The following is a 21,970-nucleotide window of genomic DNA, read 5'->3' on the forward strand; positions in this document are numbered from 1 at the left end:
TTGCTCCTTGCAAGCAAGTACATTGAAGCAGGATCGTCCCATGGTGTCCCCTTATCTATTTTGTAATATGTGTCGTTCGTGTGTTTTGTATTCTTCATATTTGGTAAGAATTTTCATTTTTAACCAATTACAGAGATATCATTGGTGTTGAACCTGTATCATGAGCACAGAGGTACCTGAATCCGAGACATTCCGTGTTTGTTGCCACTTACCAGAATGCCCATGATGTGAGTTGTGTTGAACGGGAAACAAAGAGTTTATTCACCAGATATTAATAGCATCATAGTTTACAATCATAGATGAAAATGAAGTCTATCGAAGGCATGCTAGGTGGTATAATCGGCAGCTGTAGAGGCATCTGGTGGCACTCAGCGCTGACTGCATAAATCAGGGTAGCTGCTACGACTTGAAGGCCATCAGACTCCACCACCAACTTGTTGCATCCCAGATGACTGGCCCAGCCATACTATATGCCAGCCGCCAGCCGCCAGCAGAAGGCACCTGCTGTATGGACCAAGTTTCCACTGCGAGGAGGAGGTCCATGTTAATCGAGTGCCCTGATCTTCACATACCATGGCAATGGCTTCAACCACCGACACATTTGTTTTGCTAGTCTTCAGTGTTCCAGCTCTTACAAAGGTCGCGATTGCCTATGGTTGTTCGTTCCGGAGACTTGAGAGTTAGTTCGCTCGACAGAGCTACCAGGAGACTTGAGAGTTAGTTCGCTTGACAGAGCTACCAGGAGGTGACCGTGACAATCTCAGGGAGAGGTAGCTCTCCCGCCAGCGACCCCGGCACTGCCTGGTGAGTGGTGATATAACAGGTGCTCCAAAGTTTCTGAACCAGAACGATCTTCACAGGCCTTCCGGACTTCCTCCTTCAGGCCAAGAAACTTGCAGACCTCCTTGGCGGCAAGTAGACGGTGTATCATGCTCTATATCATCCGTACTTGAGCGCAAATGGGGCAGTGAGCCTGCGTAGAGGCAGTGTACGTCTATTGGATAGCACACCAAGGCACGGTAGTGTCCCATGTAGAATTTTGAAAACAAAAGTCTTTAGGTACAACCCGAGGTTTCAAAACTGTGTGCCGTGGTGAGTTGATTTTAACACTTCCACGGCCATCCTGCCGACTATACTGATGATCCCATTCTCATGGTTGGATTTGTTTTCTTTGTTCCTCATGAATGCGTAAAGTTTCTTGCTGTAAGCAGAATCAAATGTGCGACAAGAACTGAAAGAAATGGCACAGAATGATCAAGTTCTGACAAGGTAGAACGGCACAAAAATTGAAGAATTCAGATGAAGGTGATCCTGAGAATAGAGTATAATTTAGGGACTAGAGAAAAGCTATAACTACACCAACATATGCGTGGATAGAAAGATGTCAATCTGGATGCCGTAGCAATTACATTCTTCAGCTATCAATGTACTCGATGTTTCTTGGAGAATTTTATTCCCTGATTTTGAGTAGTAATGTTTACTCGATGTTTCCAGGAGGTAGCTACCCCAGATGATCTTGTCGCCATGAGTAGGCTAGGCTATGGACTTCTGACCGGAGGGCCCGGCATGGGTTACAGGATCATCCAGACCCCTGCGCCACTTGCCTGCAGGAGGAAGATAATGTGGACCATATCCTTACGCAGTGTCCATATGCCAAGATGGTCTGGTTTGGCTGCTTGAGAAGGGTCGGTTCACAACTTCAAGAACCGCAGGACAATACAAACCTGGAGAGGTGGTGGACGGAGGCGAGGAAGAGGCTGCGGAAGGAGGACAGAAGAGGGTTTGACACTTTCGTTTTCGTCTTCTTGATTGCCTGGACGCTCTGGAAGCAAAGGAACGCCCGTGTATTCGGGAACTTTGAGAGTCAGCTGTCCACGGAGCAGATTATTGATAGGATCCTAGAGGAGTTCAGCCTCTGGTGGGCTGCGAGAGGAGTGGAGCGGAGAGTCATGTTGCGAGAGTAGGCTTTTAGTTTTTGTCCGTGGTGTGCGTGGGTTGGCCAAGGGCAGATGTTCGCATCCCCCTTTTGGTCTCTTGTATTTTATGTTGCTCCCTTCTATAAAAATATGGCACGACTTTCACGTGCCCGCGATTTTTTTTTTTTGCATATTCATGTCTTAACTCAACCATGAAAGGTAGCGAACAAGTTATGTACTCCCTACGTCCCAGTTCGCAAGGCAAATTCCCAAAAAATATTTGTCCCAAAATCGCTCACCTCCTAGGCATATTTTGCATTTAATGTGGGAGTAAACTAATTCATTCTTGCATGCAAACACTTCTCTTTTCATCACCCACCACGCACTAGTACTCCATGCATGTGAAACCACCGCTCACTAGTACTTCATGCATTGGTGATTAACGTTTTAACGCACTAGTTTCCCAATTAATTGCAGCACCGATTAACGTTTTAACGTGCAAATTTAGAGCCAGTGAGAATTCACCTTGGGCCAAGATATTTGAAAACTTTGCCTTGCGAACTGGGATGGAGGGAGTAGGAGAGGTTATGCAAAGGCATAGCAGAGGGATCAGTTTCTAATGAAAACACTTACCAGGCCTCTAATCGTCTGTCCTGGTAATTAAAACCACGCAGAATGTTTCAAATTCTATTCTTAACTACTGGCCTGGTAAGGAAGCCTGGCGTGTGGAATTGCATGCTCCGCCCAGTTCAATTTGGCTAATCTGGCATCGTAATTAAAACCACGCAGAATGTTTCAAATTCTATTCTTAACTACTGACACTAGCTGCAATACTTGTAAAATGAAACTTCAAGATAGTAAAGGAACCCGCAGTTTAGTCGCAACAAAATGAACAGTTCACCTCCCCTTATCACTGGACAGTTGACATTAATGTTTATGAATATGAATATGGAGGGTATAAAACTATAGACTGAGATAAACATACCTATAGAGCTCTAATTTAGCATCAATAAACAGAAATTGGAATAGACAAACTTTTAATAGAACTACAATATATAGTTCAAACATGAAGTTTACATGTCAAGGTAGCACAACTCCTACTCAACAGTGGTGATTATCACAATACAGGACCAGAGGTTCATCTCGATTTCAGCACATGGAACGGACATATGAGCCTGTAGTGTATTTCTGAACAGAAAGGGATACATATAATATTCTTTTAAACTCAATAGCTAGACAATCTGATTATTACATCTTTCACCTTGTGAATCGACAAAACCTTTTATTATGCAAGATATCATGTTTTCAGTATTACTACTCTACTAGAACTATCATTGCCCACTAATACTGTCATAGCTGACTGCAAATAACATGGGCAAGATTCACCAATATATATGATTACCACAGCCACAGAGCACAGAAGCAAGAAAAAAAAAATCTAAACTTTAGGAGATAAATTCAGGAGGGCTTCAAGTCGAGTGGTGCCTTCTTTATCGCTGGGATCTCCACTGGGTGAGCGGGATGCACATAGGGAAACATGTTGTGGTGCAAGTAGTTGTGAGAGCATTGGTATCTGGTAGTGCCATGTTCAATGGAGTATGCAAGGACGGTGCCATTAACATCCAAGAAGATTATATCAGCAGTTGGGTGGAAGCCAAGCAGCGAGAAGAGCGTGTTTGCACGGATGCGGCATTCAACATATTTCTGTTTAGTAACAATGTCAGTTGCCTCTGGATTCCGTTGTGCCAGTTCCATGACATCAACTTGGTGTGCCAGCTCCCACTTTGCGCCAGCGTCAGTGCCATCTACACCACCAGCCTGCAGATCCCACACCTTCAACACCGAGCAGTCGAAGTGCGCGTACCGAAGACCCCCGCCCTGGCGCTCCCCTATGCATCGGTTCAGTGTCCGAGTAGTGCCATGAACACGGATGGGCACTGCAAGGAATTTGATGGTGTGGTGAAGAGAGTTGTATGCAATGACCCTGTTCATGGGCGAGTACGCGATCCAGTATGCGGTGCCACTCTGGCCCAGGAACGGTGGTGCATGTGTTTCGACAATAATAGGCATCGGATGCTGGAATCTTAGAATCTTCCACTGGCCGGTGGCCGAGGAGAAGACCATGAGATCCATGAATCTGCCAGGAAACTGGCACGGGAACCTTAGGAGTTTAAAAAGGACGACTTGAAAGCACCTGATGCTGCTGCTGCTGCCATCTCCAGCTTCAGTGTTAGTCAGCGACAGAAGTCCAGACAAGTTTGCCGGAGGCACCCACGGCAGCTTCGGGAGAGCGACCCACTGCAAGGTCACCGGGTTGCAGACGTAGTACTGCGATGCCATGCTTTTGCCCCTGGAGCACAGCACGAGTCCGGCCGTTGCGTGCATGATGAAGATCTCCCTGCTCCTAGCCGCGGGTCCAGGGCACGGCCGAGGCAAGAAGGCGAGGTCTGCAGCGAACATGGACTCCGTCTCGGACGGTCGGGTGGATGCGTCCAGGAACCGAGAGCGTTGCCGCCAGGGGTGGTCGGACTGGATGAAGACGCCCGAGAGGTTGGCGGAGTACGCCTTCCAGTATCGATCGTCGAATCCAGCGCTGAGGACGATGAGGTTGTAGCGGCGGGCGACGGCGCGGACGCGGGGCAGGTACTTGGCCGGCACGCGGTAGAGGATCGCCTCCACTAGGTTGTCGCAGAGGAGATCCATCATGTCTATTGTGCTGCTAATCAATTCAACCGAGGCACGCGGTGGTGTTCTATATATATAGGTCGATCCGCGAGAGATCACATCCTCCCCGCCGGCTGCGCGCGGGGAGCAACAGGACTCCCGGCCGTTCTTGCAAACGAACTCTCCGTATGGCTCTTACATAGACGATTGATGGAGTCCTCACTTAACCCAACAGCGCCGACGTGTGCTCTACGGCCTCACGTTTCGTCACGCGCTGCCGTATTCAATTATAGATGGTAGCATTCTAAGAATTTGGTAATAGTTTAGAGTCCGGGTATATTTCAGCAGTGCCATTCTGTTGGTGCGTGTGAGGGCATGAAACTCGATGGGTGATGCCAATGTCACTAAAGAACTTGTTAAGTTTGATATACTCGCCTCCCCAATCAGTTTGGACATGCACAATTTTCTTATTCAGAAGGCGTTCAACATGGCGTTGGAACTGAAGAAAAATATCAAAGACATCATTCTTTCTTTTAAGGAGATACAACCATGTAAAACGACTATAACCATCGATGAAACTGACATAAAAAGTGTGTCCACTAGCAGAAGGTTGGGCAGGACCCCAAACATCAGAATATATTATCTCAAGGGGAGAAGAAATCACACGACTAGAAAGGGAAAAAGGTAATTGGTGACTTTTGCCTTGCTGGCATGCATCACAAACTCCATTATTGTGCAAACTAGATGAAGGAAGCTGGCGATGGTGTAAAATATGCTGAACTATGGGTGTTGCTGGATGCCCAAGGCGACAGTGCCACTTGTCACGGGACACCCTTATTCCGCTGAAGACTTGTTTCAGAGACGACTCATCAAGACGGTAAAGACCACCATGGCACCGACCACTAAGCAGAATTGCCCTCGTGTCTCGATCCTTAACAAGGAAAAAATTGGGGTGAAATTCAATGAACACTTTGTTGTCTATGGTGAATCGACGAACAGAAAGGAGACTACGAGTGACAGATGGTACATGCAATATACCCTTAAGATGTAAAGAATGTGATGATGAAGTTGGAATTTGAGAATGGCCAATATGATGAATGTGCATACCATGTCCGTTTGCCGCATGCACCTGATCAGTGCCATTGTAGTTCTCCTTCACCGTGAGCTTGTCAAGGTGGTTGGTGAGGTGATCGGTGGCTCCGGTGTCCATGTACCAGCCGGAGTCGACGGAGTATGAGCTCGTTTGGCCAGGGGTAGTTGCTGCAGCAACCTGGCGCTCCATGTACCGGCCATCATTGTCGACGCCGAGGTAGTCCTGCTTGAAGCGCTTGAAGCAGCTGGAAGCCTTGTGACCGGGCTTGTCACAGATCTGACAGACCGGACGATTGCCACTTCCACCACCTGAGCGTGCGCCACGGTCAGAAGAGGTCACCACCGTAGTTGCCGCGGTCACCACCGCGATCAGCGCGGTCACCACCGCGGTCGCCCTGGCCAGGACGAGAACCGCCGCCAGAAGTGTAGCCCTGCCCAGCTGGTTTGGTGATGTAGACCGGCCGGGGCAGGTTCCGCGGGTCAGGCCCCGAGCGATAGTCGGGGCGGAAGGGTGGTGACGGCTTGCCGCCACCATTGCGGTAGGAGGCGTTGGCGGAGAAGTCACCGTGGCCACCATGAAGGGTCGACTTCCGCCTCGCGATGCGCTGCTCCGTGCTGAGCAGCTGCGAGAACAGATCACGGAGTGGGATCGGCGTGGTGCGGGCGGAGACAACCTCCACCAGGGCATCGAAATCCTCATCGAGGCCATTGAGTATGCAGGAGATGAGCTCTTCAGGTCGCAGAGGCTGGCCAATAGAGGTTAGTGTATCGGAAAGCGATTTAATTTTATTGAAGTAGACTGTCACCGAGGAGTCCAGCTTCTTCACTTCGTCGATCTGCCGACGGAGCTGCATGTACCGCGCAGATGACTGCGACGAAAAACTCGACGCGAGAGTAGTCCAGGCGTCCAGAGAGTTGTTGGCGAAGAGGATCATACCCTGGACCGCCTCAGTGGACGTGGAGATGATCGCGGACAGAATCGCCGCGTCCTGCTGGTGCCAGGCGGTGAAGGCAGGGTTGGGGATGTGGCGAGGCTTGAGTGCCTCGTCCTTGGCCGGCGTCGGATTGAATGCTGGGTTGTCGATGAACTGCGGCGGGCAGGGAAAAGTGCCGTCGATGAAGCCGGTGAGCAGATGGCTGCGGAGTATGGGCGCCACCTGCGCTCTCCAGTAGAGGTAGTTGTCGGTGCCGAGACGCGTCGTGACGAGCGGCGCGAAGTTGAAGGGCGCCTGCATCGCGCCTGTTGATGAAGACGACGACGCGTTGCCGAAGAGGAGCGTCGGGTGACCCAGCATGGATCCGCCGGTGCCGCTGAGAACCGATCCAGAGGAAGCTTCGCTCTGAGCGGGAGAAGACATGGTGGAACGCAGATGTAGATGCGATCAGGATTGAGCCTTGAGCTCTGATACCATGAAAACAGTAATATGGTAGGGTAAAGGATCGTGTCACAAAGGATCACGTCCGTGTCATATATATATAGTCATCAGGGTAGGTACATGGCTTAGAGTACAAGGCATATCCTGCCTAATATACAACAGACTAAATCTGATCATATCATAACAGATTGATCAACTACCAACTATATAATACATGTCAGATACGTTGTCTATCAGTTTCCGCTGCGAGGAGGAGGTCCATGTTAATCGAGTGCCCCGATCTTCACATACCATGGCAATGGCTTCATCCACAGACACATTTGTTTTGCTTGTCTTGCGTGTTCGAGCTCTTTTTGCTTGTCTTGAGTGTTCCAGCTCTTACAAAGGTCGTGATTGCCTTTGTACCAATATGGCTGTTTGTTCCGGAGACTCGAGAGCTACTTCGCCTGACAAAGCTACCAGGAGGTGACCGTGACAATCTCAGAGAAAGGTAGCTCGCCTGCCAGCGACCCTGGCACTGCCTGGTGAGCTGTCTGAATCAGAACGATCTTCACATGCCTTCCGAACTTCCTCCTTCAGGCCAAGAAACTTGCAGATCTCCTTGACAGCAAGTACACAGTGTATCATGATGTATATCATCCTAGTGTACGCTTTATTGGATAGCACACCAAGGCACGGTAGTGTCCCATGTAGAACTTTGAAGTTCTAAAAAAAAAAGTAGAACTTTGAAAACAAACAAGTCTTTAGGTACAACCCGAGGTTTAAAAACTGTGTGCCGTGGTGAGTTGATTTTAACACTTCCATGGCCATCTTTCCGACCATACCGATGATCCTATTCTCATGGTTGGATTTGTTTTCTTTGTTGCTCTCGAATGCGTAAAGTTTCACGCTGCAAGCAGAATCGTTGCGACAAGAACAGAAAGAAATGGGACGGAATGATCAAGTTCTGACAAGGCAGAACGACACAAAAATTAAAGGATTCAGATGAAGGTGATCCTGAGAATAGAGTACAATTTAGGGACCAACACATGCGTGGATAGAAAGATGTCAATCTTGATGCTGTAGCAATTATATTCTTCAGCTATCAATGTACTCGATGTTTCTTGGAGAAAAAAGAATCCTGATTTTGAGTAGTAACAGTTCAAAGATCAGTATATATGTACTTAGAGCTACCCCAGATGATCTTGTCGCCATGAGTACTTTTCTGTTGATGTTGTTTTGTGAACAATCAAATATTTGCATATTCATGTCTCAACTCAACCATGAAAGGTAGTGAACAAGTTATGTAGGAGAGAGGTTATGCAAAGGCATAGCAGAGGGATCAGTCTCTAATGGAAACACTAACCAGGCCTCTAATCTGTCCTGGTAATTAAAACCACTCATAATGTTTCAAATTCCATTCTTAACTACTGGCTTGGTAAGGACGGCTAACGTGTGGAATTGCATGCTCTGGCCAGTTCAATTTGGCTAATCTGGCCTGGTAATTAAAACCACGCAGAATGTTTCAAATTCTATTCTTAACTACTGGCACTAGCTGCAATACTTGTGAACTTAAACTTGAAGATAGTAAAGGAACCTGCAGTTTAGTCGCAACAAAATGAACAGCTCACCTCCCCTCATCACTGGACAGTGTTGACATTAATGTTTATGAATATGAATATGAATATGGAGGGTATAGACTGAGATAAACATACCTACAGAACTCTAATTTAGCCCTCAATAAACAGAAACTAGAATAGAGAAACTTTTAATAAAATTACAGTATAGTTGAAACATGAAGTTTTCATGTCAAGGTAGCACAACTGCTACTCAACAGTGGTGCTTGACACAATGCAGGCCAGAGGTTCATCTTGATTTTAGCACATGTAACGACCATAAGAGTCTGTATTGTATTTCTGAACAGAAAGGGATACATAATATTCTTTTAAACTCAAATAGCTAGACAATCTGATTGATTATTACATCTTTCACCTTGTGAAGCAAGAAAACCCTTTCTTATGCAAGATATCATGTTTTCAGAATTAGCACTCTAGAACTACCATTGCGCAAAAACACTGTCGTATATAGCTGGACTGCAACTAACATGGGCAAGATTCACAAATATGATTACCACTGCCACGGAGCAGAGAAACAAGGGGAAAAAAGAACTGAACTAAACGAGATAAATTCAGGAGGGCTTCAAGTCGAGTGGTGCCTTCTTTATCGCTGGGATCTCCACTGGATGAGCGGGATGTACATAGGGAAACATGTGGTGGTGCAAGTAGTTGTGAGAGCATTGGTATCTGGTAGTGCCATCTTCAATGGAGTATGCAAGGACGGTCCCATTAACATCCAAGAAGATTATATCAGCAGTTGGGTGGAAGCCAAGCACCGAGAAGAGCGTGTTTGCACGGATGCGGCATTCAACATATTTCCGTTTAGTAATAATGTCAGTTGCCTCTGGATTCCGTTGTGCCAGTTCCATGACACCAACTTGGTGTGCCAGCTCCCACTCAGCGTCAGCGTCATCTACACCACCAGCTTGCAGATCCCACACCCGCAACACCCAGCAGTCGAAGTGCGCGTACCGTAGACCCCCGCCCTGGCGCTCCCCTATGCACCGGTTCAGTGTCCGAGTAGTGCCATGAACACGGCTGGGCACTGCAAGGAATTTGATGGTGTGGTGAAGAGAGTTGTATGCAATGACGCTGTCCATGGGCGAGTACCCGATCCAGTATGCGGTGCCACTCTGGCCCACGAACGGTGGTGCATGTGTTACGACAAGAATAGGAATCGGAGGCTCGATGGGTTTTTTCTCCCAGCTTCCGGTGGCCGAGGAGAAGACCATGAGATCCAGGAAACTGCCACCAAACTGGTACGGGGGGGGGTTAAAAAGGACGACTTGAAAGCTGCTGCTGGCATCTCCAGCTGCAGTGTTAGTCACCGACAGAAGTCCAGACATGTACGTCAGAGGCCGCCACGGCAGCTTCGGGAGAGCGACCCAATGCAAGGTCACCGGGTTGCAGACGTAGTACTGCACTGCCATGTTTTTGCCCCTGGAGCACAGCACGAGGCCGCCCGTTGCGTGCACGATGAAGATCTCCCTGCTCCTAGCAGCGGGTCCAGGGGACGGCGGAGGGAAGAAGGCGAGGTCTGCAGCGAACATGGACTCCGTCTCGCACGGTCGGGTGGAGGCATCGAGGAACCGAGAGCGTTGCCGCCAGGGGCGGTCGGACTGGATAAAGACGCCAGAGACAGAGAGATTGGCGGAGTGCGCCTTCCAATATCGATCGTCGAATCCAGCGCTGAGGACGATGAGGTTGTAGCGGCGGGCGACGGCGCGGACGCGGTGGAGGTACTTGGCCGGCACGCGGTAGAGGATCGCCTCCACTAGGTTGTCGCAGAGGAGATCCATCATGTATATTGTGCTGCCAATCGAGGCACGCGGCGGTGTGCTATATAGGTCGATCCGCGAGAGATCACATCCTCCCGGCCTGCTGCGCGCGGGGAGCAACAGGACTCCCGGCCGGCCGGTCTTCGAAACTAACTCTCCGTCTGGCTCTTACATAGACGATCGATGGTGTCCTCACTTAATCCAACGGCGCGACGTGTGCTCTACGGCTACGGCCCAAAAATTTGAGCGTGTTACGTTTCGTCACGCTGCCGTATTCAATTATAGATAGTAGCATTCTAAGAATTTGGTAATAGTTTAGAGTCCGGGTATTTTTCATTTGGCTACTTTTTGCACGTACGGGTTTTGTCTATGCAGCTTTTTAAGTTTAAGTCACCCAAGAAAAGTGTAATTGTGGTTTAAAACTTTAAATAAAAGTGAAATTGCATTCAGTTGTACATTTTTTGTTAGAGAAATGCAACGAAAGTATTTTTGGTGGGTGACTGAGATTTAAGGAATTCTCAGTTGATTGAGACATACCAAATCCGTTTACACACCTACAAGCATGTATGTTATATTGATCTCCATTATCATGCTATAAATATTTTTTTCGATAAAGGGAATGTATTAATATCACAAAGATATCATTTCGCGGGAGCTCGTGTAGGGAGCTGCGCGGGCTGGGCATCTCCGTCCGGGCGGCGGCGGTGCTCCGGGGCGGCGGCTTCCTCCTCCAGCGCCGGGAGAGGTCGGCTAGTTGGCGTGCGGTCGTGGCCCTGGGTCCCCGCGCCAGATCTGTGGCGGCTCGTGGAGCATTCGAGCGGGGTTGCGGCTGCTCGCGGCGGGGCGCCGACTGCTGCAGCTCGACGGCGTGGCGGGCGTGGCCCCTCCGGCCAGCGGCTGCCGTGGCTCTGCTCCGCGGCGGCGTGGAGTTTCTGCTCGTGTGGGTTGGTGGAGGAGTGTAGTGGCGGTGTGCTTCGGTTTCCGGCGCGGTGGCAGTTGCACGGGTTCGCTTTGGTTGCTTCGTCGACTATCTCGTGGGCAGCGGTGATGATCTGGACGGCGGCGTTCTCGCTGCACTGACGGGGAGCCTACATGTGGCGGCGCGATGGACGTGGGGCCTGGCTGCCTCGCTCTGTCGGCTTCATCGACGGTCGCCGATTTGGCTTGGTGGGTGCTCGCTCGGCTTTTGCTTCGTGTGGTGCCCGTATGCTGGGGTGGCGGCCCCGGATGGTGGTCTTCTTCGTCTCGTCGAGCTAGGAGGTGGCTCTGCGGGAGACGGACCTGGCCCCAGCGCCTTGTTTCATCTGTGGCCTCAGATCGTCGAGCGCGTGGGGCTGGCGTTCTGCGTGCAGGTTGGTGTTGGTGGTCTGGCTGGCCCTTGAGGGGCGGGTGTGTGGCTTGCGACTCATCGCTGGGCGAAAGCTTGTCCTGGCAGGCCATCGGGACCGACGTCGGTGAGGCCCTTGGGCGCCACATCCTTCTTGAAGTCGTCGTCGAGGTGGTGTTTCTCATTTAGCGTATAAATAGGAGCTAAATAGGGCTATATCCGGCTATTAGCGATTTTTCTCATTTAGCGTATAAATAGCATAGCGCAGCGGCAGGTCTCCCGAAAGACTATAGCCGGCTATTTAAAACTTTGGGTATGGTCAATAAAGCTCTGAGGAATGTATTTTTTTTTGTTTTGAAAAAGAGAGTCTCCTCTCCGATTTCTATTAGTAATAGAAACCACAGGTTTGCTACAAGGACGAAAACGAATAAAGCTCTGAATGTTGGTGTTCCACTTCGTTTATTCTCCCCCATTCGATGCCATGATCCCAGAATGCTTAACCAGAAGTTGCATCTTGAGCTGATCATGTTTGTACCTTTTTGTACTGCTGCTCTGGATGGTATAGATCTAGATATATGGTGGTAGGATCCCTTAATTAGTGGCAGCGATTAATCCCCGGGTGGATAAAATCGAACAAGCTCTAATTTGCCAGTAGGTATGCAGCTTAGGACTGTACTGCCAATGCAGCGTCGGCTTCGATCTTCTCGCCCTTGTTGTGTCCGAGCTCCGCCGCCGTAAAATGCATAGGATGGGCCGTCCGGCTTGTGTCCCTCTCATGGGTTCTCTTCCTCGAAAGCTCCGACACGAAGCTGATCATGTCCGTCAGGTCGCAGTACGACGACCCGCCTTCCTCCATGGCCGCTCTCGCCTCCGCGGCGAGCTCCTTGGCCCTGCACCTTCTGGCCGCCCCCTCCGGCCCGTCGTCCATCAGCTGGGCGATCACTTTCTCCACGTCGCCGCTCGCCACCTGAACGCCCTCGGCCTCCTCGGGAACGTACATGGCGGGCACCTTGACGCCAGACCTGACGCCGACGCCGAGCACGTCCACGAGCAGCCGCTCGCTGGAGAACTGGTCGCAGAAGCTGGGCCACGTCAGTGCCGGCACGCCGTCGGATATGGCCTCCAGCGTTGCGTTCCAGCCGCAGTGCGTGAGGAAGCCACCCACCGCCGGGTGTGAGAGGATGGTCACCTGCGGCGCCCACCCGCGCACCAGGAGGCCTCTGTCCTTGACGCGCACCTCGAACCCTTCGTCGTCGAGCAGCGTCCTCACGGCGGCGTCGGACTTGGCCTCTTTGATGGCCCACACGAACGGCCGCCCGGAACTTTCGAGGCCGCGTGCGAGCTCAGCGAGCTGCTTTGCCGGCAGCCGCGCGATGCTGCCGAAGCTGATGTAGAGCACGGACGCCGGTGGCCGGGCGTCGAGCCACGAGACGATATGGCCGGCGTCGACATCAGCGCGGTTGCCGCGGCCGGCCTTGGCGTCGGCGTCCAAGGTTGAGGATGCGCAAGTCGGCCCGACTGCCCACGTCCTCCGGCCGAGAGCCGCGGCGTACGCGTCGATGAAAACGTCCTCGACGCCCCGGAACGTGTTGATCAGCAGGCCGTCGGCGGTGGCCTCGGCGTCGATCATGTGGTGCTGCTCCTTCTCGACGCCGGGGAACTGAAAGAAGCCCTGGAAGGTGGCCTTGTTCCCGACGGCGCGCACCGGCGATGAGGCAGTCCGGCCGGCGGGGCAGCGCCCGAATGTACTCCTCCAGCGGCTCGGCCATCTTCCAGATGGCGTGGAAGAAGGTGATATGTTCCTTGTCGAGCTGGTCGATGGCCTCAAGCCCCTCCGGGATCCCGAGCTGCGGGCCGGGGAACGGGAGCTCGACGAGCTCGACAGCGAGGCCTGCCCTGTTGGCAGCCTCCACGGCGGCCCTGTTGCGCGCGGCGTTGACGGGCGTGGTGACGACAGTGACCCGCGGCCCGCGGGCGGCGAGGATGCGCGCCAGGTCCACCATGGGGATGATGTGGCCCTGCGCCACCAGCGGCACCAGAAAGAAGTGTAGCTCCGTCGACGCCGCCATCTATTCCCGGGCGCCCCGCTCTACGTTCTGATGAGCAATGGCAATTGGCAACAACGGCGATCGAGCGGCGCAAGCTTATCGATCGAGCCTAACACGTACGGCACTACCAATGTCGAGGCTACGAGAGGCCGCTATATATGTTGGATGGATGACGTGACACGTACTCCCTCTGATCTTGTTTAATTCGACGCGGCGTTAGTACCTACGTAGCTGTTTACTCGTGCTGAGCTCGCGTCAATTTAATCTGTCCGGAGGGAGAGTACATATAATGGAACTACTACTGACTACGGATGTGTACACTTTTGATCGATGGATGGAATTCATGTGAGAGGAAGGAGAGAAGACGTGGCCGAGTAGGCATCAACTAGCTATGTAGGGGAAGATGACAAGGTAGATGATAAGGCGTGCAGTCACCGTGCCTACACATTTTGAGATCGACGAAGTATGAGTGGATGGGTCATAGCAAGTCATGGCCGTGGCCGCAATTCGCTTTCGAGATTGAGCGGATCAGAGCTGTAAGTATGGGTCGAAACAGATTCTAGAAGCAAGCAGTTCGGCAGAAACTTCACCGGATTAGAGCAAAAATTTTGCACAGTCACCTGCCCTAGTAAATTCACTACAGGAATCGCGACGTACGCCGAGGGCCGTGGCATACGCCGACGGCCAAATGTCGGGGCCATCGGCGTATGGCCCGGCACGGCCAGCCAGCGAGTCTCACCCTCGGCGTATCGTTGCCGTCGGCGTAGCGAAGTCTACGCCGAGGGCAGCCCTCGGCATATGTTTGGCCCTAGGCGTAGACAGGGCTACGCCGACGGCCACCCTCGGCGTAGACTATTTGTCAAATTTGTCTAATTTTGTAAAAATCATAACTAATTCATATGATGTCAGAAAAATGCGTGTAAGGTATCAAAATGTTCAGAAAAACATCCTCTATCCGTTTATGTCAAAATCATGCATATTTGAATCATGTATATCATGTTAATATAGTAACAATTCAAACACTTTCTTATATGTCATCGGGTTCCCGTTTTGGTCAGATGGCGATTTAAACGAAGTCAGAAAATCCCGCGGAGCCACATGACGTCATTTTATGTGTCCTAGTAACCACTCCAAAAGACGGAATTGGGTTACGGCAGTTATTTTGGAACACCCTTCACAAACAGGGCTATCAAGTTCGGAGTTCTATGACTTTTAGGGGAAATGAGAAGGAAACGGTCCGTGACACCGCATAGTTTGTCGAAACGAGGCCATATTTTGCATGTGCGTGGTCCCTGGGATGGGAAGCAATGCCCCGGAAGCGGATTTCCAATCCGACCCATGGCCGATGGTTTTTTCATTTTCGGGGTGCCAAAACGGGTTTATTTGTGAACCAGCTACATGAGGCGTATTTTTGTATTGCGCGAGACCTCCGCGTAGTAGTAGGACACCGCCTCCGCACCACATATCACATGTCATATGTGCGTGCTAGCTATCTGGGAATCCCTGCGGCTTCCTGTTGTGTCCCGCTGAATCCGCTGGAAAGTGACCGGATTTGAACTAGGGCTACACTTTCCGTCGCTCAATAAATTCTGGGAAAAATGATTTTAGGTCTAAAACTCATCACTTTATGTGCTAAATTTTTCCATTTAGCACGATGGTGAATGGGTGCAACAGCGCGCCCGGTACGGCCATACCGCATCTCCGTGGGGGCCCGTTTTGGCCGGATGGCAATTTAAACTAAGTTAGAAAATCCCTTGGAGCCGCATGGCGTCATTTTATGTGTCCTAGTAACCACTCCAAAAGATGGAATTAGGATACACCAATTATTTTGGAAAACCCGTCACAAACAGAGCTATCACGTCCGGAGTTCTATGGCTTTTAGGGCAAATGAGTAGGAAACGGTCCGTGACACCGCATAGTTTGTCGGAACGAGGCCATATTTGGCACGTGTGTGGTCCCTGGGATGGGAAGCAATGCCCCGGAAGCAGATTTCCAATCCGACCCATGGCTGATGGTTTTTTCATTTTCGGGGTGCCAAAACGGGTTTTTTTGTGAACCAGCTACATGGGGCGTATTTTTGTATTGCGCGAGACCTCCGTGTACTAGTAGGACACCGCCTCCGCACCACATATCACATGCCATATGTGCGTGCTAGCTATCTGAAAATCCCTGCGGCTTCCTGCTGTGTCCCGCCGAATCCGGTGGAAAGTAACCGGATTTGAACTAGGGGTACACTTTCCGTCACTCAATAAATTCCGGAAAAAATATTTTTAGGTCTAAAACACATCAATTTATGTGCTAAAATTTTTCCGTTTAGCGCGATGGTGAACGGGTGCACCAGCGCGCCCGGTACGGCCATACCGCATCTCCGTGGGGGCCCATTTTGGCCGGATGGCAATTTAAACTAAGTTAGAAAATCCCTTGGAGCCGCATGGCGTCATTTTATGTGTCCTAGTAACCACTCCAAAAATTGGAATTAGGATACGGCAATTATTTTGGAAAACCCTTCACAAACAGAGCTATCACGTCCGGAGTTCTATGGCTTTTAGGGCAAATGAGAAGGAAACGGCCTGTGACCGCATAGTTTGTCGGAACGAGGCCATATTTGGCACATGCGTGGTCCCTGGGAAGGAAGGCATGGCCCCGGGAGCGGATTTCCAATCTGATCCATGGGCGATGGTTTTTTCATTTTCGGGGTGCCAAAACGAGTTTTTTTTTTGTGAAGCAGCTACATGAGGCGTATTTTAGTATTGCGCGAGACCTCCGCGTAGTGGTAGGACACCGCCTCCGCACCACATATCACATGCCATATGTGCGTGCTAGCTATCTGGAAATCCCTGCGGCTTCCTGCGGTGTCCCACCGAATCCGCTGGAAACTGACCGGATTTGAACTAGGGGTACACTTTCCGTCGCTCAATAAATTCCGCGAAAAATGTTTGTAGGTCTATAACACATCACTTTATGTGCTAATTTTTTTCGTTTAGCATGTTGGCGAACGGTGCACCAGCGCGTCCGGTACGGCCATTTCGCATCTCCCGAGGGGGCCGTTTTGGCCAGATGGCAAGCTGGATGTCATATTTGGATTACTCTAATTTTTAGGTTCAAATGATGATATGGATGTTATATTTAGATTCCTCTCATTTTTCTGATCGATTTAGACATATTATTTGTGGAATTTCAGTTTTTCGATTTAAAGATATTAATTATTCCATATTAAATAGAAAAAACCAAAAAATAAAATTATTTTATTGTTATTTGAATTCAATTCAATATTATTATTCATTGTTACTTATATATTCATTGTTGTTTACTTAAGTAATTTTTTGGAATTCAAAAATAAAGAGTTGTGACATCACGGTGCAAGGGTTAATAGGGTTGATAGACTATTATTATCAGTAAGGTGTCAATTCTTTAAGGGAAGCTCATCCGAATGGAACCAAGAAGTTAAGCGTGCTGAGGTTGGAGTAGTGTGAGGATGGGTGACCGGCTGGGAAGTTTAACCATGATTGTAATTTGACTTAGGATTAAGTGTACTTAGAATTAAAAGTGTATGGGTGAAAGATAAACAAGTAAAAAAAAGAAAAAAAATGTTGTAAAAAATTAAAATTTTAAAAATTTTAAAACTCTATGCCGACGGCAAAGCCCTCGGCATATAAAAAAATTATTTTTTTTTTCGAATTTTTTTTTGAATTTTTTTTGGAAAAATGAAAATTCAAATTTTTAAAATTTGTATGCCGACGGTTTTGCCGTCGGCGTAGCGTGCTACGCCGAGGGCCGGGCTACGCCGACGGCAATATTGTCTATGCCGAGGGACCTAAACGCCGACGCCATACGCCGAGGGCTGCCGTCGGCGTAGCCTATGCCGAGGGCCAGGCGTGGCTACGCCGAGGGCAGCTGGCCGTTGGCGTATGCGTCCATTCCTGTAGTGATTGCTAGAAAAGACCACTACGAATAAAATTGACAAAAAAAAACCATCCTAGACGTGGCGAGGGGGGAGGCGACACCGCCGTAGCTCGTGGCGGCAGAGCTTGCCGCCTTAGTTGGTGGTGGCATGTGAGCCGCCGTCGATCTGTGGTGGGCTATGCCGCCCCCGCTAGTAGCGGCAGGTCTACATGGAAGCAGGGTGTCGCCGCGGTCCCTGGTAGAAGGTCACGCTTTTCCGATAACTGCACAATGCCCTGACTCCCATGCCGCAAAAGTAGCCGATTCCCTGTCCGGCCCACCACAACTCAAGCTGATTTCCTGTCCTGGTTGGCTGTCCACAAGTGGTGGCGGCGGTGGCAACACCGATTCCTTCTCCGCAACAACCGGGTCGCAACAGGCGGTACATGACGATGTTGGAGGCGAAGCGGCGGTGGGCGCAAGGAGACCCCTACAGCCACCGTGATGTCTCCCTACCACATGGATGGCATCTGAACAGGGGGATGATCCTAGTTCCGCCTCCACCCACGGACTAGCGAGCACTACGTCAGGAGATGCGCTGACGATTTGAGCGGTTGCCGGTGGCGCTGCATTACGAGAAAGCATACCTGCGTGAAGATTTCTGGCGCGCCTTCCTTGCCTGGGAGCACGAGGCCCGCCAGGCGATCTCCAGTACACGGATTTCCCGCCCGGCGATGCTGCGCCCGACATCGAGGACGAGGTCGACTACGAATACGAGGAGAAGGACAAGGAGATGGCTGACGTTCCACCTCCAGCCACTGTGAAGGTAGAGGCGCTCAACCCCGATGACTACAACGAGGAGGTGGCCACGGCCGCCACCCTGGTAGCTCAAAGGCTGACGAGGACTCGATGTGGTCCTGGCCAGGGCAGGAGGACGTCGTCCAGCTATCGGCAATGACGACTCGTTGCTTCCCTGCCACCGCCACCGCCACCACCATTGCTGCGGCACGTGCCACCAGAAGCAGTGATACGTCTCAAACGTATCTACAATTTCTTATGTTGCATGCTAGATTTATGACAATACTCATATGTTTTATATACACTTTATATCATTTATACGCATTTTCCGGCACTAACCTATTAACAAGATGCCGAAGCGCCAGTTCGTTTTTTCTGCTGTTTTTGGTTTCAGAAATCCTACACAGGAAATATTCTCGGAATTGGACGAAACAAAAGCCCACGGTCTTATTTTGCACGGAGCCTTCCAGAAGTCTGTAGGGGAGACGAAGAGGGGACGCGAGGCGCCCACACCCTAGGGCGGCGCGGCCAAGGAGGGGCCCGCGCCGGCCTGTGGTGTGGGGCCCTCGTGCCTCTCCCGACTCTGCCCTTCCGCCTATTTATTCCCTCCGTCGCGAAAACCCTATTACCGAGAGCCACGATACGAGAAAAGGTCCAGAGGCGCCGCCGCCGCCAATCCCATCTCGGGGGATTCAGGAGATCGCCTCCGGCACCCTGCCGGAGAGGGGAATCATCACCCGGAGGACTCTACATCACCATGATCGCCTCCGGACTGATGTGTGAGTAGTTCATCCTTGGACTACGGGTCCATAGCAGTAGCTAGATGGTTGTCTTCTCCTCTTGTGCTATCATGTTAGATCTTGTGAGCTGCCTATCATGATCAAGATCATCTATTTGTAATGCTACATGTTGTGTTTGTTGGGATCCGATGAATATGGAATACTATGTCAAGTTGATTATTGATCTATGATATATGTGTTGTTTATGATCTTGCATGCTCTCCGTTGCTAGTAGAGGCTCTGGCCAAGTTGATACTTGTGACTCCAAGAGGAAGTATTTATGCTCGATAGTGGGTTCATGCCTCCATTGAATCTGGGATAGTGACAGAAAGTTCTAAGGTTGTGGATGTGCTGTTGCCACTAGGGATAAAACAACAATGCTTTGTCTAAGGATATTTGTATTGTTTACATTACACACAGTACTTAATGCAATTGTCTGTTGTTTGCAACTTAATACTGGAAGGGGTGCGGATGCTAACCCGAAGGTGGACTTTTTAGGCATAGATGCATGCTGGATAGCGGTCTATGTTCTTTGTCGTAATGCCCTAAGTAAACCTCATATTAGTCATCATGATATGTATGTGCATTGTTATGCCCTCTCTATTTGTCAATTGCCCAACTCTAATTTGTTCACCCAACATGCTATTTCTTATTGGAGAGACACCACTACTGAACTGTGGACCCCGGTCCATTCTTTTACATCTGAATACAATCTACTGCAATCATTGTTCTCTACTGTTCTTTGCAAACAAACATCATTTTCCACACCATACGTTTAATCCTTTGTTTACAGCAAGCCGGTGAGATTGACAACCTCACTGTTAAGTTGGGGCAAAGTATTTTGATTGTGTTATGCAGGTTCCACGTTGGCGCCGGAATCCCTGGTGTTGCGCCACACTACACTCCTCCACCAACAATCTTCACGTGGCCTTCATCTCCTACTGGTTCGATAACCTTGGTTTCTTACTGAGAGAAACTTTCTGCTGTACGCATCACACCTTCCACTTGGGGTTCCCAACGAACGTATGCTTCACACGTCATCAAGCAGCATGTGATGGACAGATGGTCCCACCTTTTCCTCAGTACGCGCCGCTAGCCACACCGTCACAGTACACGCCGCAACAACCGCGCTACGTGTTGCAGCCGCTAGAGGTCTCAGCTTGGGTGCAGCAGCTGTGGATACCCACGCCCTTTGTCGACCACGTCCCTGATGACAAAGAAGCCGACGGTGCTGGAAATTAGGGTCTAGATTTTATTTTAAAACTATGTAATTACGTTTGATTTAATGAAATTTCTATCGAATTTTCGCGTGTTTTTTAAACTTCATTCCAATTTGTTTGTCTCCGATGAGCAGGTCAAATAGTTAGCGGACCAAACGGGTGGCTTCGCTGGACGCACTGTTCTGACCATGTAGATAGCAGCATGCTTTCTGCCTACGGGCCAATCCAACAAACATAAACGAACCGTTTAGGTTGGCCGCTGAACATGGGAGCTCCTCGACACCGACCTGGTCGGCGCTTGGAGGATGCCGCACACCCCCGCGCGTCCCGGGTAGCTAGCTGGGCCGCGGCCCAACATCAGGTAATGTGTTTTTTCCTTTTTTGTTTCTTTGTTTCTGTTGTTTCTTTTCTTTTTTAAAAAATATGTTTTTCTTTTATGTTTATATTTTCGTTTAAAACCTGAACATTTATCAAAATTAAAAACTTTTCAAATTAAAAAGAAATCACTTTATAAAAAATCTGAACATTTTTCAGATTTGAATATTTTTAAATTTGAACAAAAAATGTATTTTTTTCTATGAACCATTTCCAAATTTGAACAAATTTTATATTTGAACAATTTTCGAATATGAACGATTTTCATATTAGAACAATTTTCGAATTTGAACAAATTTCATATTTAAACAGTTTTCAAATTTGAACGGTTTTCGTATTTGAACCGTTTTCAAATTTGAACGGTTTTCAGATTTGAATGGTTTTCAAATTTGAACATTTTTTAATTTAAACATTTTCTCAATTTAAATAATTTTTAAAAATTAAAATTTTCGAATCTAAAAAAATATAAACAAAACCGAAAACGGAAAAAAAGGAAAAGAAAGCAGAAAAAAACCAGAAAAGAAAAAGAAAAAGGATAAACAGACACAAATGGGCCTGGCCCATACCCGACCCCGTGGTCGGTGGCCGGTAGCCACCGATCTGGTCGGTGTATAGGTTTCGCCCTGAACATGCCCTTCGAGCGCGGGAGCTAGCCAAACCTGATCGATGTGAAATGGGCCGTGCCCATTCTGGCTAGAGTGCACCCACGACTGGAAGCTAATTTAGGCTGCCATTCCACGAGTGTGAACTTTTGGAGCAGTAGCTCCATATAACCTGTTTTGCTTTTTTTCGAAATGGGGATAAAACCCTGGCTTCTGCATCATGATGATGCACACGGTCTTTTATTAAAAGTCTCAAACATTTATTCTTACAACTCAATCATCGACTACAATTGATAGAAGAATCAACCAACGAAACAGATAAAATATAGCATCACTACACATCACTGTAGCCTCCTAGTATGTCGCCAGCCAGCCTGTCACAAAATATACTGAGCGACCATCTGGAGCCGTGTGCATCCAGAAGTCATGGCATCCCGCTGTCCCTCCGGCGAAAGGAGGGTCCATAGCTGAACCAAATGTGACATCATATGGATAACCTGCAAGAAATGATTTTTTTT

The 21,970-nt window shown here is 49.4% G+C and overlaps 2 protein-coding genes, 1 long non-coding RNA gene and 1 pseudogene across 3 annotated transcripts; all 4 read right to left on the reverse strand.

Moving 5' to 3' along the window:
• Window positions 1-3,374: 3,374 nt before the first annotated feature.
• Window positions 3,375-4,622, reverse strand: LOC139837894 (uncharacterized). Its single transcript, XM_071827202.1, has one exon. The coding sequence runs from the start codon at window positions 4,620-4,622 to the stop codon at window positions 3,375-3,377; it is 1,248 nt and encodes a 415-aa protein (XP_071683303.1).
• Window positions 4,623-5,090: 468 nt separating this feature from the next.
• On the reverse strand, window positions 5,091-6,011 carry LOC139838424 (uncharacterized). Its single transcript, XR_011754933.1, has 2 exons — window positions 5,688-6,011; window positions 5,091-5,511 (listed from the first exon to the last, which is right to left on the reverse strand). It is a non-coding gene; the product is annotated as an uncharacterized lncRNA (long non-coding RNA).
• Window positions 6,012-9,215: 3,204 nt separating this feature from the next.
• Window positions 9,216-10,442, reverse strand: LOC139837895 (uncharacterized). The gene has a single exon (XM_071827203.1). It carries the CDS (start codon window positions 10,440-10,442, stop codon window positions 9,216-9,218), a length of 1,227 nt encoding a protein of 408 aa, XP_071683304.1.
• Window positions 10,443-12,176: 1,734 nt separating this feature from the next.
• Window positions 12,177-14,008, reverse strand: LOC127326099 (UDP-glycosyltransferase 73C4-like; annotated as a pseudogene).
• Window positions 14,009-21,970: the final 7,962 nt, after the last annotated feature.

The sequence above is a fragment of the Lolium perenne genome, chromosome 3 (assembly GCF_019359855.2).
Source record: "Lolium perenne isolate Kyuss_39 chromosome 3, Kyuss_2.0, whole genome shotgun sequence".
NCBI classification, from domain to species: Eukaryota; Viridiplantae; Streptophyta; class Magnoliopsida; order Poales; family Poaceae; genus Lolium; species Lolium perenne.